Source organism: Sarcophilus harrisii, chromosome 1 (assembly GCF_902635505.1).
Source record: "Sarcophilus harrisii chromosome 1, mSarHar1.11, whole genome shotgun sequence".
In the NCBI taxonomy this organism is placed as follows: Eukaryota; Metazoa; Chordata; class Mammalia; order Dasyuromorphia; family Dasyuridae; genus Sarcophilus; species Sarcophilus harrisii.
In genome coordinates, this window is record NC_045426.1 from 72,223,314 (window position 1) to 72,236,669 (window position 13,356).

The 13,356-nt window shown below is 31.0% G+C and overlaps 1 protein-coding gene across 1 annotated transcript in view; it reads left to right on the top strand.

Moving 5' to 3' along the window:
- Positions 1 to 13,356, top strand: part of ZPBP (zona pellucida binding protein) — a 125,242-nt gene that overhangs the window by 58,321 nt on the left and 53,565 nt on the right. Inside the window, exon 7 of the mRNA XM_031965484.1 lies at positions 7,870 to 7,949. Within this exon, the coding sequence (XP_031821344.1) occupies positions 7,870 to 7,949 (80 nt within the window). The remainder of the gene's footprint in view (positions 1 to 7,869; positions 7,950 to 13,356) is intronic.

A 13,356-nucleotide genomic window follows, 5' to 3' on the forward strand; every position in this document is an offset into this window, starting at 1 on the left:
TAATGTATAATAATTTACCCTATTCTACTCTCCCTTACCCCTTTTCCAACTGCATCCTTCTTTTTTACCCTTTAATTAGTTTTAGATGTTATCTCATCATAATCAATTCACACCTGCCCTTTATGCATACTAGTAATAATAAAGTTCTTAGAAGTCACAAGTGTCATTTTCTAATGCAGGAATGTAAACAGTTTAATTTTCTTGAATCCCTTATGATTTTTCTTTCCTATTTGCCTTTTTTAACGCTTTTTTTGAGTTTTGTATTTGAAAATCAGATTTTCTTTTTAGCTCTATTCTTTTCAACAAGAATGCTTAAAAGCTCTTCATTTTATTAAATATTCATTTTTCCCTCAGAAGGATTATATTCAATGTTGCTGGTTAGGTAATTCTTTTAATCCTAGTTTCTTTGCCTTCTTGAATATTATATTCTAAAATCTTTGATCCTTTAATGAAGAAACTGTTAGATTCTGTTATTTTAAATGTGACTCCATGATATTTGAATTGTATTTTTTTTCTTGGCCGCTTGTAGTATCTTCTCCTTAACTGGGAAGCTCTGGAATTTGGATATAGTATTTTTGGGAATTTTTATTTTGCCCTTGCTTTCAGGTGGTGATCAATGAATTCTTTTAATTTCGATTTTATCTACTGGTTCTAGGATATTAAAACAATTTTCCTTGATAATTTCTTGAAATATGGTGTCCATGCTCTTTTTTATGATCATGGCTTTCAGGTAGTCCAGTGATTCTGAAATTACCCCTCCTGTATCTATTTTCCAGATAATTTTGTTTTTTCAATGAAATATTTCATATTTTCTCCCTCCACAGTTTTTTTTTAAATTTTTTAATTGTTTTTTGATATCTCAAGGAATCATTAGCTTTCATTTGAGCAGACCTAATTTTGAAGGAATTATTTCTTCAGTGAACTTTGTGCCTTATTTTCTATATGACCAATTCTACTTTTTAAGGATTGTTTTCTTCAGTGAATTTTTGTACATATTTTCCCATTTTTTAGATTGTTTTTTAAAAAACAAGCTGTTCACTCTTTTTTCCATGATTCTCTTCATTTTGCATAATTTGTTTTCTCATTTTTTTTGTATCTCTGATTTTGAAAATTCTTGTTGGGGTCTTCTATTAAATCACTTTTAGGGCCTGAGACCAGTTTACATTTTTTTCAGGCTTTGCATGTAACATATTTGACATTGTTGTCCTCTTCTGAGTTTATATTTTGATATTTCCTGTCATCATAGAAACTTTATATGGTAAAGTACTTTTCTGGTGCTTACACATTTTTTCCAAACTATTTCTTCACTTCTAGTTTGATATTAAAACTGAATTCTGTTCCCAGGGTCGAAGGGGCACTGTCTCAAGCCTCTAATTTTTTGTGATATTGTTTTCAGACCTTGCTTTGGGATTTTGTAGGTTTTTAGTTATTCCAAGGGAGTATGATCTAAGGAGAGGTGCTGTCACTGACTTTCTGGTCTGCGGAATGGTCTGTGAGCAATCTCAAGTACTTTTCCACCTTGAAACTGTGACCATGGTCTTTAATCTCCTGTAGCTATGAGCTCTGGTGTCATAGTTTCCATCACTCTAAGGCTGCAGTCTGAGTCTGTATGCAGATTTCTGCTTGAGCAATGCAGAGACTCCTGACCTGAGTACCAGAAAGGGTTTCCTATAATCTCTTTTTTGATAGTTGTTCAACCTCCTTATTATCTGTAGACCAGAAGCGCCAGAAGTCACTGTCACCCAATTAATTGTCCCTAAATTCTGCTCCTGACTTGCTCAGGATGGTCTTGCTGTTAACTTGCTTGCCAGAGTGTGTACTAGGGCTGGCTTGCCAATGTTAAGGCTGCTGCTAGCTTTCTAAAGCATGGACTGTTTTGGTCTATACTCTACTTTTAACTCAGTACGATAAACCTTTCCTATTTACTTTCTAAGTTGTCTTGGGTTAGAAAATTGTTTTGTCCTCTCCTTTTGTTGCTACTCTAGAATTTGTTTTGAGGCATTATTTTAAAGTTTTTTGGAGAGGAATTTGAGAGAACTAAAGGAAGTCCCTTTATTATGGCATCTTAACTTTACCCCCGTGCATGTCTTTTATATATAAAAATAAGTCAAGATACTTCATAGAAGAGATCTACCAACTGGTAAATGCATCCACGTTGACCTTTTGACAATTTCTTTTTTCATCTTGTCGGATTATTTTTTTGAGTCTTCAGAACATAATACATAATAACCTGGAGTAATTTCCCCTATATAATTTTAAGCCAAAGACTTAAATTCTTCTTTCTATTAATTCTTTCAAATTTTCTCTCCTCAAATCACAGGCACATGCCAAATCCTTTTCTTTTATCCCCAATTCTAAAATGGAATAGTCACATTACTTCAAAGTTCCTGATGATTTGCTTTCTAGAAACCATTTTTTCCTTTGTGACAATCTCATTCAGAATGGAATTTTATGGTAAGCCTTTAATCCTATTTTTGGCAGAGAATTCCAGCAAGCGTCTGGACCCCCAGCCATCATGACTGTATTATCTCTCTGGGCTAGGCTTTTGATGTATTTCTTAACCTTCCCATCTATTCGTTTTGTCTTTTCAGGTGACCTGTCATAGGTTAAAAAAATTTGTTTTTATTTTGATTTATGTCTATTCAGATTCTTTCTACCATACTTTGCCCTTTTCTCTCTGCTTCTGCTTCTGCTTGCATGAAAATATCTTCTTAATATACCACATTTCCCACCCTCTTACCTTTTATGTTTCTATAAATATTATGTTCACCAGAGCCATATTCTGGTCATGAGTCTACCAAGTTTTAGTGATATCTTTGAAGTCAGTTTCTTTTTTCTAGTTTATCAGGGTTGTTGTTTATAATATATGCATTTTTACATAGATTTTTTGAGACTGAGTTATTTTCTTGTGCACTTCTGGGTATTTCAACCCCTATTCCTTTTCCTATATTATCACTATGTTCTATGATTTCTAGCTTTTGATTTTATGTAGGGCAATTTCTTTTATAATTGGTTAAACCATTTTTAAATTATATTTTCAGTTCTTGCAGTACTAGTTGCCCCTCAAAAACTTAAGTCATTGGGTTCTGAAAGAACCAACAGATGTGATTGCTGAAAAATTGATATTTGATAGATTATGGAAAATGAGTGTGGTACTATAGAACTGAAAGACTAATTTTCAAAAAAAGAAAGATTCGAGCTTACAAATTATAGTCCAATGAACTTGAATTCTGTATCAAGGAAAATTCTAGAATAAATTTAACATATGATTGGTGAACATTTAGAAAAGTACTTCAAATGGTAATTTTTTTTTGGAGGCAAATTGGGTTAAATGACTTGCCTAGGATCATAATAGCTAGTAAGTCCTGAACCATCTAACTGTCCCAGATTTAAATGCTACTTACAAAAAGCTAGCTTGGCTTTATAAAAACAAAACAAAACTGAAAAACAGGTCATATCAGACTAATTTTATTTCCCTTAAATTTTTTTAAATTGAAAAACAATTTACTCTTATACCTATATTCCCCTGCCTCTTTGGAAAATCAAAACAAAATCCTCACAACACATATGAATAGTCAAACAAACACAATTTCCCCTATTAACTACTTAGTGTCATCACCCTCTCACTGGGAAGGTGGGTAGCATATTGTATCATGGGCCCAATGGTATTGTTGGTCCTGTATTGATCAGAATTCTTAAGTATCTTAAAATTATTTGTCTTTACAGTGTTATTATATAAATTGTTCTCCTGATTCTCTTTACTTTACTCTCTATCAACTTATATAAATCCCTCCACATTTTTCTGAAACCATCTCCTTCATTTTGCTTACAGCACAATACTATTACCTTTTATTCATATTCCCCATTGATGGTCCCCCACTTAGGTTCCGGCTCTTCATTTCCATACAAAAGAGTTGCTTTAAATATTTTTGTATATAGAGATCCTTTTCCCTTTTATTTGATTTCTTGTAATTTAGACTTAAGTGGTATTCCTCGATCAAAGGGTACATCCAGTTTCATAACTTTTGGTGTTACAGTTCTATATTGCTTTCCAGAATGTCTGGACCAATTCACAACTCCATCAGCAGTGTATTAATACATGTTTTCCCCTCCCCATAGTCCCTTCAGTATTTGTCATTTTTCCTTTTTATCAACCTTGCCTGGTGACTGTGAGGTAAAACTTTAGATTTGTTTTAATATGGATTTTTCTATTAGTTATTTAGATACTTTTTCATATAACTACAATTAGTATATATTTCTTCCTTTGAATCTTACCTTTTCATAATCTTTGACATTTATCAATTAGGGAATGAATTTCATTTTTATAAATTTGAATCAGTTCCCTATATATCCCAGTTACCTGCTATTCTTCTAATTTAAGCTGCATTAGTTTTGTTTATACAAAACCCATTTAATTTTATATAATCAGTAGAGTCCATTTTATCTCCCATGATCTTTTCTTTGGCCATAAATTCTTTTCCTGTCTATAGACCTGAACAGTAATTTCTTCATTTATCTTCCAATTTTTTTTAATGTCATCCTTTATGTCTAAGTAATATACCCACTTAGAATTTACCTTGGTATAGGGCTTGAAATGTTGGTGTATACCTAATTTCTGCAAGATTTTCTTTGTATTTTTCTCAACGGTCTCTATGGAATAATGGATTCTTACTCCAACACCTGGAATATTTGGATTTCTCAGACACTAGGTTATTGTTCTCTTTTCCTTCTATATTTATATATCTAATATAATTTATTGAGATAACTGGTGGCACAATGAATAAAATGCTGAGACTAGAATATAGAAAAACCTGAATTCAAATATAGCCACAGACACTTATTAGATATGGGGTCCTGGGCAAGTCATTTAACCTCTGTTTGTCTCAGGGTTCCTTAATCATATAATGAAGAAAATAATAATGCATGCCTTTCAGGGTGATTATGAAGATCAAATTAGATGGTATTTGTGAACAATGCTTAGCACAGTGCCTGCCATATAGTAAATACTACATGAATGTGTTATTCCCCTATACATCACTAAAACACTATTTTAATTTTTTTGAATTACATGTGAAAATAATTTTTTGGTAAATATTTCATTCATTTTAAACTTAAATGCAAAATGTGAAAAGAAAAAAAAAAACATTGCCATGTACACAGCAGAACATGAGAGGATTCAACATAAAACAATACTTTCCATTTCAAGAAAACCTATAAAAACAAAAACAATTTTAATATTTTTAAAATTGAATTCCAAATTGTTTTTCTCCTTCCAATTCTTACCCATTCTTGAGAAGATAAGCAATTTGATATAGGTTATACATATGTAGTCATGCAAAATATTTCCATATTGGTCTTGTTATGAAAGAAAATATAGACCAAAAGAATCCACCCCCAAATTTAACAAAATAAAGTTAAAAAAATATGCTTCAATCTGCATTCATACTCCACCATGAGCAACTTTTTTTTCTGAACCACTACAAATCATTTTGATGATTACTGCTTCATGTTGCAGTTTCTGAGCCTCATTTCCTTTTTTTTGGGTTAGGTTACTAAATTAGTAAAAGAAAAGAATAATGTATATTTAGTTTATCCTTTGTAAGATATGTGTCATCATGTAAGACTGTGTTTACATTGGCTTAATATTTGTAACCCAAGGGTAGAATGGATTTATAGTTCTGTCCCACTTCTACAGAGAAGCAAGGATCATACCAACATGGTAATTGGGAAAAGGAACAGACAAGTTCTGGGATAGCTGAGGATGTGCAATCTTCTACTCTTCCCGTGGCATAATTGACTTAGAAGTATAACTACTTAACACCCCCTAATATCTTTGGTCTAAGGAATATATTCTAAGATTAGATTAAAACACACACACACACACACACACACACACACACACACTCTTCCCTAATTCTTTTAAGGGGAAGGGTATCTATTAATTTAAATTCACTGGTTTAACTCCTCCCCATCAAATTTATAGAAAAGACAATCACAAATAGTCAATACCATGTAAATTGATTAAACCAAGCAAAATAGCAAACAGATTGTTGGAGTTACATAGCTCATATACCAAAGATTAGATGAATGTTCTCAAGATAGAGTCAATATGAAAAAGTAACAGCAAGTATAGCTTAATATTTCCATCATACTTTCTCCACAAAAACCTAGAAAAAAATCAGACTAAATGTTGATAGGGAAATATAAAGAAAAAGACACACTGAGTCATGTTCCAGCCCAAATTAGCTTAGAGAGACAAAGAGCTGGCCAGGAGTGTGCTAGACATAAAGTATTCTAATACCCCAGGACTAAGACTGGAAGCAAATATTAGGATAGAAAGTGATTCCAGGGGATCACTGAAGCAGGGTACAGGAAGAAAGAAATGCCATTTGGTAGCTCTGTCACCCACTATCCAGTTCTTGGTTACAGATCCAGGATTGACTGAAGAAGGTATATGTACTTAGAGGGTGGCAGTAGCAGGACTATACTGAGGAAGGAGTGAGTCTAGAAAAGCAAATATTATAGCTGTGTGGTTTTCTGATCTTGGGAGGAGAATAGAGAGTCATTTTTAGTCTTCAGCCTAAGCTAAAGTCTGTTTTGAATGATTAGGGCAGGAATCTCAGACAACATTTGTGTGGCTTGTTTTCCCTGTATAGGCTTTTATAAGGAAATGGGCAAAAGGAAAATATTAATGAAAATATTACCATATGTCAGAAATATATTATGTAAACCTCTTGAAGCAATCTTTAGCACTTGGTTCATACTATAGTAGTTTACATGAGTTTATGTATTCACTTTTAGATGTTTTAGACCTTTTATGATTACCAAGTATGACAGTTATGGGATTTCTCTTTTTGTTTTTACTTTTTGGAATCAGTTTTATTGTTTTATGATCATACTTTCTATGTTCTGGCTTCCTAGTCAATTTTAACTTAAAGTAATATTTCCTTGTGATTCTTTTAAAAATTATTAATTATGAATATTAATGTATTAATGCTAATAACTCAATATATTTTTTTGTTGACTGGTTAACCTCCCAGGTCCCAAACTGAAGTTCAATAAGTAAGAATTGTTGGAAAATAATTTTGTTAATTGAGAGAGATTTTCTTGCAATTGATTTTATAAGGTCTTTATAGGAAGAATAGACTTGAGCAATAATCCTGTGAAATTGTTTAATGTAGATAACCAATCCACATAAAATTAACATTCATGTTTAACAGTAGAGTTTTTTTTGAACCTAAATTATTTTTATAATTTAAGTCAAAATTAGATTTTTTATGTTTTGGCATAGTGGATGCTGACTGAAAATCTAAAAGATAAACATGACTATGGCAGATGTAAGCATGAAGAACAAGATTTTTAAGTGAAATCCCTAAAGAAAAATCCATTTACATGCAGCAGAATGGGGCAAACAATTATTCTGTAAAAAAGGATTAAATTGCTATTACAGAAACAAGTGGATCTTTACAGATCTGAAAGGAAGTTAATAAAATAATTTCATAAAGGAAATGGGAAGCAGAAACTTGAAATATTTTGTAAGATTAAATCTGAAAATCCTGTATTTAAGGAAAGAAGTTTTTCTCTTGCACCTGAATTATTCAAATAAGCAGCTTGCTACAAGTAATTCGCACTCTGAAGTTGATTAATTTTTAAATGCATTTAATTTGAGTAGTCTAACATTTCTCTCAAAAATTCCTGATTATGCTTGTTCATGAAGGCAGTAGTGTGGCAGTAGAACCTATTATAGTTATCTTTGTTGTTAAGAAAGGACCTTGATAGGTCTGCTACATTAAAAAAAATTTTTGATGCCCTTTTAACGAATATTAGTAGTGGTTTAGACCCTTGATATAATGTTACACATTCTTTCAGTTATCCCCATGGAAAATGGGACAAAAGGACCTGATGAATGCACAAAACCTCCTTGTGATCCTGTTGAAAGACTAAATAAGGTATAGTATGTGAAAAACAGATGTGTAATCCTGATATTAGAGACATGTATAACATCAAGAGTAGGCTTTTTGGGGGGGTCATTGAACTGTTATAGGACACTTGGGGATATGTTATGTTTGTATGGGACAAACGGCCCCATACTGAAACCAACTCTTCATTTATAAATTCTTAAACAGCTGGGTTTTAGAAAAAAAATAGATGATATCCCTGACTGAATAGTCATTAGTTCCAAAAATATATGTAAATCAATAGAATAACTTTGGGCTTCTCTGATAAAATCTACCTATATCCTCAAACACCCAAAACCTGTTCAGTATTTATGGTAGTATTTTTTTTAATTTGACTCAATGTATTTCTTCATGATTTCTCTATGGTATTCCAAGCAAAGACAGCCCTAGAATTCTTCAGTCTTTTATATTATCTCCCTAGTTCAATATTATGCAAAACCTTTGGCCACTGTAGTTTAGGAATGCCATTTCTTTAGCATATGTCTTGAGAAAAAATATTACTAATTCAAAAGAAAGAGGAATAGGGAAGGTAACAAACAGTTCAATATATGTGAAAAGAAACAATATTTTCATATTATTTTAAAATATCACACCTTCAAATTTTAGGTGCTAAATAATATAATGGTATCTAGCTGATATTACCTCTTATGTGAAATATGTCTAACATAACTCAATGAGTAGGTAATTTCTTTTTATAACTCCTTCACTCTTTAACCTATGAAATGACTATCCATTCATTCATTTGATCCTTTTTTGTATATCTTTAGTTTACACATGACATTTTGAATGAATGTTCCTAATTTTTCTGTCATATTACGAATATTTATCTTTCAATCTGTTAATAATCCAGAAAGAGCCCAAGAAAATCTAGATCACCAACAAGAGACAACAAAACAAAACAGGAAGAAGGAAAAAAACCTACTTTTTGTTGAAAATTCTCTTTTAGCTGTTTTATAATAGCTGTCACTGATACAAAAGTGTAATTTATATTTTGATCTCAGTAATGGAATTTAAACAAGTGAAAAACTTTTTTTCCCTCTATTTTAATAATTAAAATATGAACATCAGTAGGAAAGTGCTGTTTTCTGCCTCCATTTCAGCTCTTGATGTTCTGTTGGATCTTTGCTGGTCCTCTCTCATTTTTTTCTCAGTTACTTGAACTTTGTTACTTGTAGTTTACTACTTTTTTATGTTATCTAAATATATCTATATATGTGTAATGTTTTATACATATATTTTCTTATATATATATATATATATATTTGTTATATGCATACAATGTTATATGAATGACACACAGTAAAGCCTCAAATTTTAGGACACTATATAAAATAATATAAATTTAAAAAATTTTAAATGTATCTTCAGTATGAAATCTTTATCACTTAAATGGATAAGTAAAGTGATTTAAAATCTGTAGTTCTTACTATTCTGAGTTAAGAAAGAGATCATATACTATTTGTAAATGAAAGCATTCTTTAACTGTTTTGATTGTTGTGAATCTTTTCAAATGAATTATAGAGTTTAAATCATTCCTTGGTTACTAAATATCATTTCTAGATATTTGTTTTACATAATTTTGCAAAACATTGAATGAAAGACCAATTGTGATTTTAAAATAGTAAATTGTGCCAATCTACTAAATGCTAAGCAATTATTTTGGTGAATTTTAGGATTTGAAGAAGTATTATTGTTTTCTAGTAATACATTAATTGTACAGGGCATTTATTTGATTTTAAATTTTATTATGCATAAGTACTTTTTAATTTTGCCTTTTTATTTCATTTCATTTTTTTCATTTTATTATGTCTAAGTACTTTTCCCACTTTACTATATCACTAATCACAACATAAACAAAGACTTATTTTAGCCTTTTCACTTATGTGTATGGACTTTGATTTAGGTGAGAAAAATATTATCAACATCTTTAACAAATAGTTGAATACCCATTATGAGTATGGCCATATACAAATTGTTCTGCCAAGAAGATCTGAAAACAGATGAGACAGTATTATCAAAATAGCAATGCAATTGAAAGACTGTCATAGACAGAAATCAAATGTTGGCTAGTTGTAAGTAACATTAACTATTAAGCTACCTATCTAATATAAAGCTAAAAGGATAAGTGAAAAACAATTAAGTGATTGTAATGTTGTTGAATAAAAAACAGAAATTTCTTTCGTTAGCAGAATGTATGCTTGTTTTCCTATGTTTAATTTTCCTTTTTTCATTAATTTTCTTGTGTGTTAAAGTGGGAATAGGAATCTTATAAAGGCAGTAATAGCAATCAAAATGTTTTTTGTTTTTCTTTTTAAAATAGTTCTTGAGAAGCAGGGTGAAAAAGCTTTTAAAAAACTTCTACTTCTCTTGTACCCTGAACTATTGGTAGCTTGAGGATAGGACAAGGTTATTAGAGTATGAATGATATAAAAGCTTTGGGGACAGAAGTTAATACTTCCTATGGGGAATGAAAGGTGAGTAAGAAGGCAGAATTTTCTATTATCAAATAATAATTTGATTATTAGTCTTCTCTGTTCAAAATGCTTTCTTTTTTGATCGACAGAGTTGGCCATTATGTTATTTTTCCCACAATTTTTGAAAAACATTTTTATTTAAAGTTTTGAGTTCTAAATTTTATCCTTCCCTTTCTCCCGACAGGGTAAACAATCAGATATAGGTTCTATTGCAGCTATTTATATTGGTCATTTTGTTCAAGAAAACTCAAAAGAATGAAAGTGAAAAATAGCATGTTTCTATCTGAATTCAATCAATATCAGTTCTTTCTCTGGAGGTGGGTAATATGATTCATCATTAGTCCTTTGGGATTATCTTGGATCATCTTGATGATAATAGCTAAATAATTCACATTTCTTCATAAAATAATATTGCTGTAACTCTGCACATTTTCCTGGTTCTGTTGATTTTACTCCAAGTTTTTCTGAAATTGTTCTTGTCATTTATTATAGCACAATAATATTCCATCACAATCATAAACCAAAGATTATTTGATGGCCATCCCTTTGACTCCAGATTTTTAGCCACTAAAAAAGAGTTGCCATAAATATTTTTGTACAAATAAAGCTTTTTTCCCTCCCCCCCATCTCCTTTCAACATTTATCATTTTTCTTTTCTATTATATTAGCCACTGATAGATAGGAAGTGGTACTTCAGAATTATTTTAATTTGCATTTCTTTGATCTATAGTAATTTAGAACATTTTTTCATATGATTATAGATTTTTGAAAACTGCCTTTTCAAATCCTTTGACCAGTTATCAATTGGGGAATGACATATTTTTATAATTTTCTTATAATTTTGATTGCATTGGTTTTGTTTGTGGAAGAACTTTTTAATTTATATAATCAAAATGATCTCCTCTATATTTTGTAATATTTTCTACATCTTAAGTTCTAATTTTTTTCCTTATTCATAAATCATGCTCTCTTAATTTGTTATAGTATCACTCTTTATGTCTAAATTATATATCCTTTTTGACCTTAGTAGTATATGGTGTGAAATGGTAGTCTAGTTTCTGCCATAATGTTTCCTAATTTTTCTAGCAGTCTTTCTCAAATAATGAGTTTTTGTTTTAAAAGTTTGAATCTTTGGGTTTATCACATACTGGATTATTATGGTCATTTTCTATAATGTAATATGTACCTAATCTATTTTACTAATCTACCACTCTGTTCCTTAGCTAATACCAGACTGTTTTGATGATTAACACTTTGTAGGACAATTTGAGATCTGTAACTACACCTTTTTTTCATTGATTCCCTTGATATTCTTGATTATTTTTTCTTTCAGATGAATTTTGTTATTTTTCCTATCTCTGTAAATTTTTTTTTGAAGTTTGATTGGCATAGTACTGAATAAATCTATTTAATTTAGGTAGGATTGTAATTTTCATTATTTTGACTTGGAATACCCATGAACAATTAATATTTTTCAAGTTGTTTTGATTTGACTTTATTTCTGTGAAAAGTGCTTTTTAGTTTTGTTCATATAGTTCTTGGGTTTGTGTTAACAAATAAATAGTATTTTACATTGTCTATAGTTATTTGAAATGAAACTTTCCCTATCTTTTGCTTCTGAGCTTTGCTGGTAATATATAGAAATGTTGATTATGTATGTGAGTTTAGTTTATATCTTGTGCTTTGCTAAATTTATTATTTCAAATAATTTTTAAATTTATTTTTTTTAGGATTTTCTAAGTATAACATTTTATCACTTCCTTAACTTTTTTCTTGTTTATTTTTTAGTTAGATGTATCTAGTTCTGAGAGGAGAGAGTTGACGTCTCCCACTAGTATAGTTTGGAAATATAACTATTTCCAAAACTCATTCAAATTCTCCTTAAGAAATTAGATGCTAATCAACCTAGTCTTTGACAAACCCATAGATCCCAGCTTTTGGGATAAGAACTTACTGTTTGATAAAAATTGCTGGGAAAATTGGAAACTAATATGGCAGAAACTAGGCATTGATCCATACCTAACGCCGTACACCAAGATAAGGTCAAAATGGGTTCATGACCTAGGCATAAAGAATGAAATTATTAATAAATTAGAGGAACACAGGATAGTTTACCTCTCAGACCTGTGGAAGGGGAAGGTCTTTATGACCAAAGCAGAACTAGAGATCATTACTGATCACAAAATAGAAAATTTCGATTATACCAAACTGAAAAGTTTTTGTACAAACAAAAAATGCAGACAAGATTAGAAGGGAAGCAATAAACTGGGAAAATATTTTTACAGTCAAAGGTTCTGATAAAGGCCTCATTTCCAAAATATATAGAGAATTAACTCTAATTTATAAAAAATCAAGCCATTCTCCAATTGAAAAATGGTCAAAGGATATGAACAGACAATTCTCAGATGAAGAAATTGAAACTATTTCTAGTCATATGAAAAGATGCTCCAAGTCATTATTAATCAGAGAAATGCAAATTAAGACAACTCTAAGATACCACTACACACCTGTCAGATTGGCTAAGATGACAGGAAAAAATAATGATGATTGTTGGAGGGGATGCGGGAAAACTGGGACATTGATGCATTGTTGGTGGAGTTGTGAACGAATCCAACCATTTTGGAGAGTAGTTTGGAACTATGCTCAAAAAGTTATCAAACTGTGCATACCCTTTGATCCAGCAGTGTTACTACTGGGATTATATCCCAAAGAGATTATAAAGAAGGGAAAGGGACCTGTATGTGCACGAATGTTTGTGGCAGCCCTTTTTGTAGTGGCTAGAAACTGGAAACTGAATGGATGTCCATCAGTTGGAGAATGGCTGAATAAATTGTGGTATATGAAAATTATGGAATATTACTGTTCTGTAAGAAATGACCAACAGGATGATTTCAGAAAGGCCTGGAGAGACTTACACGAACTGA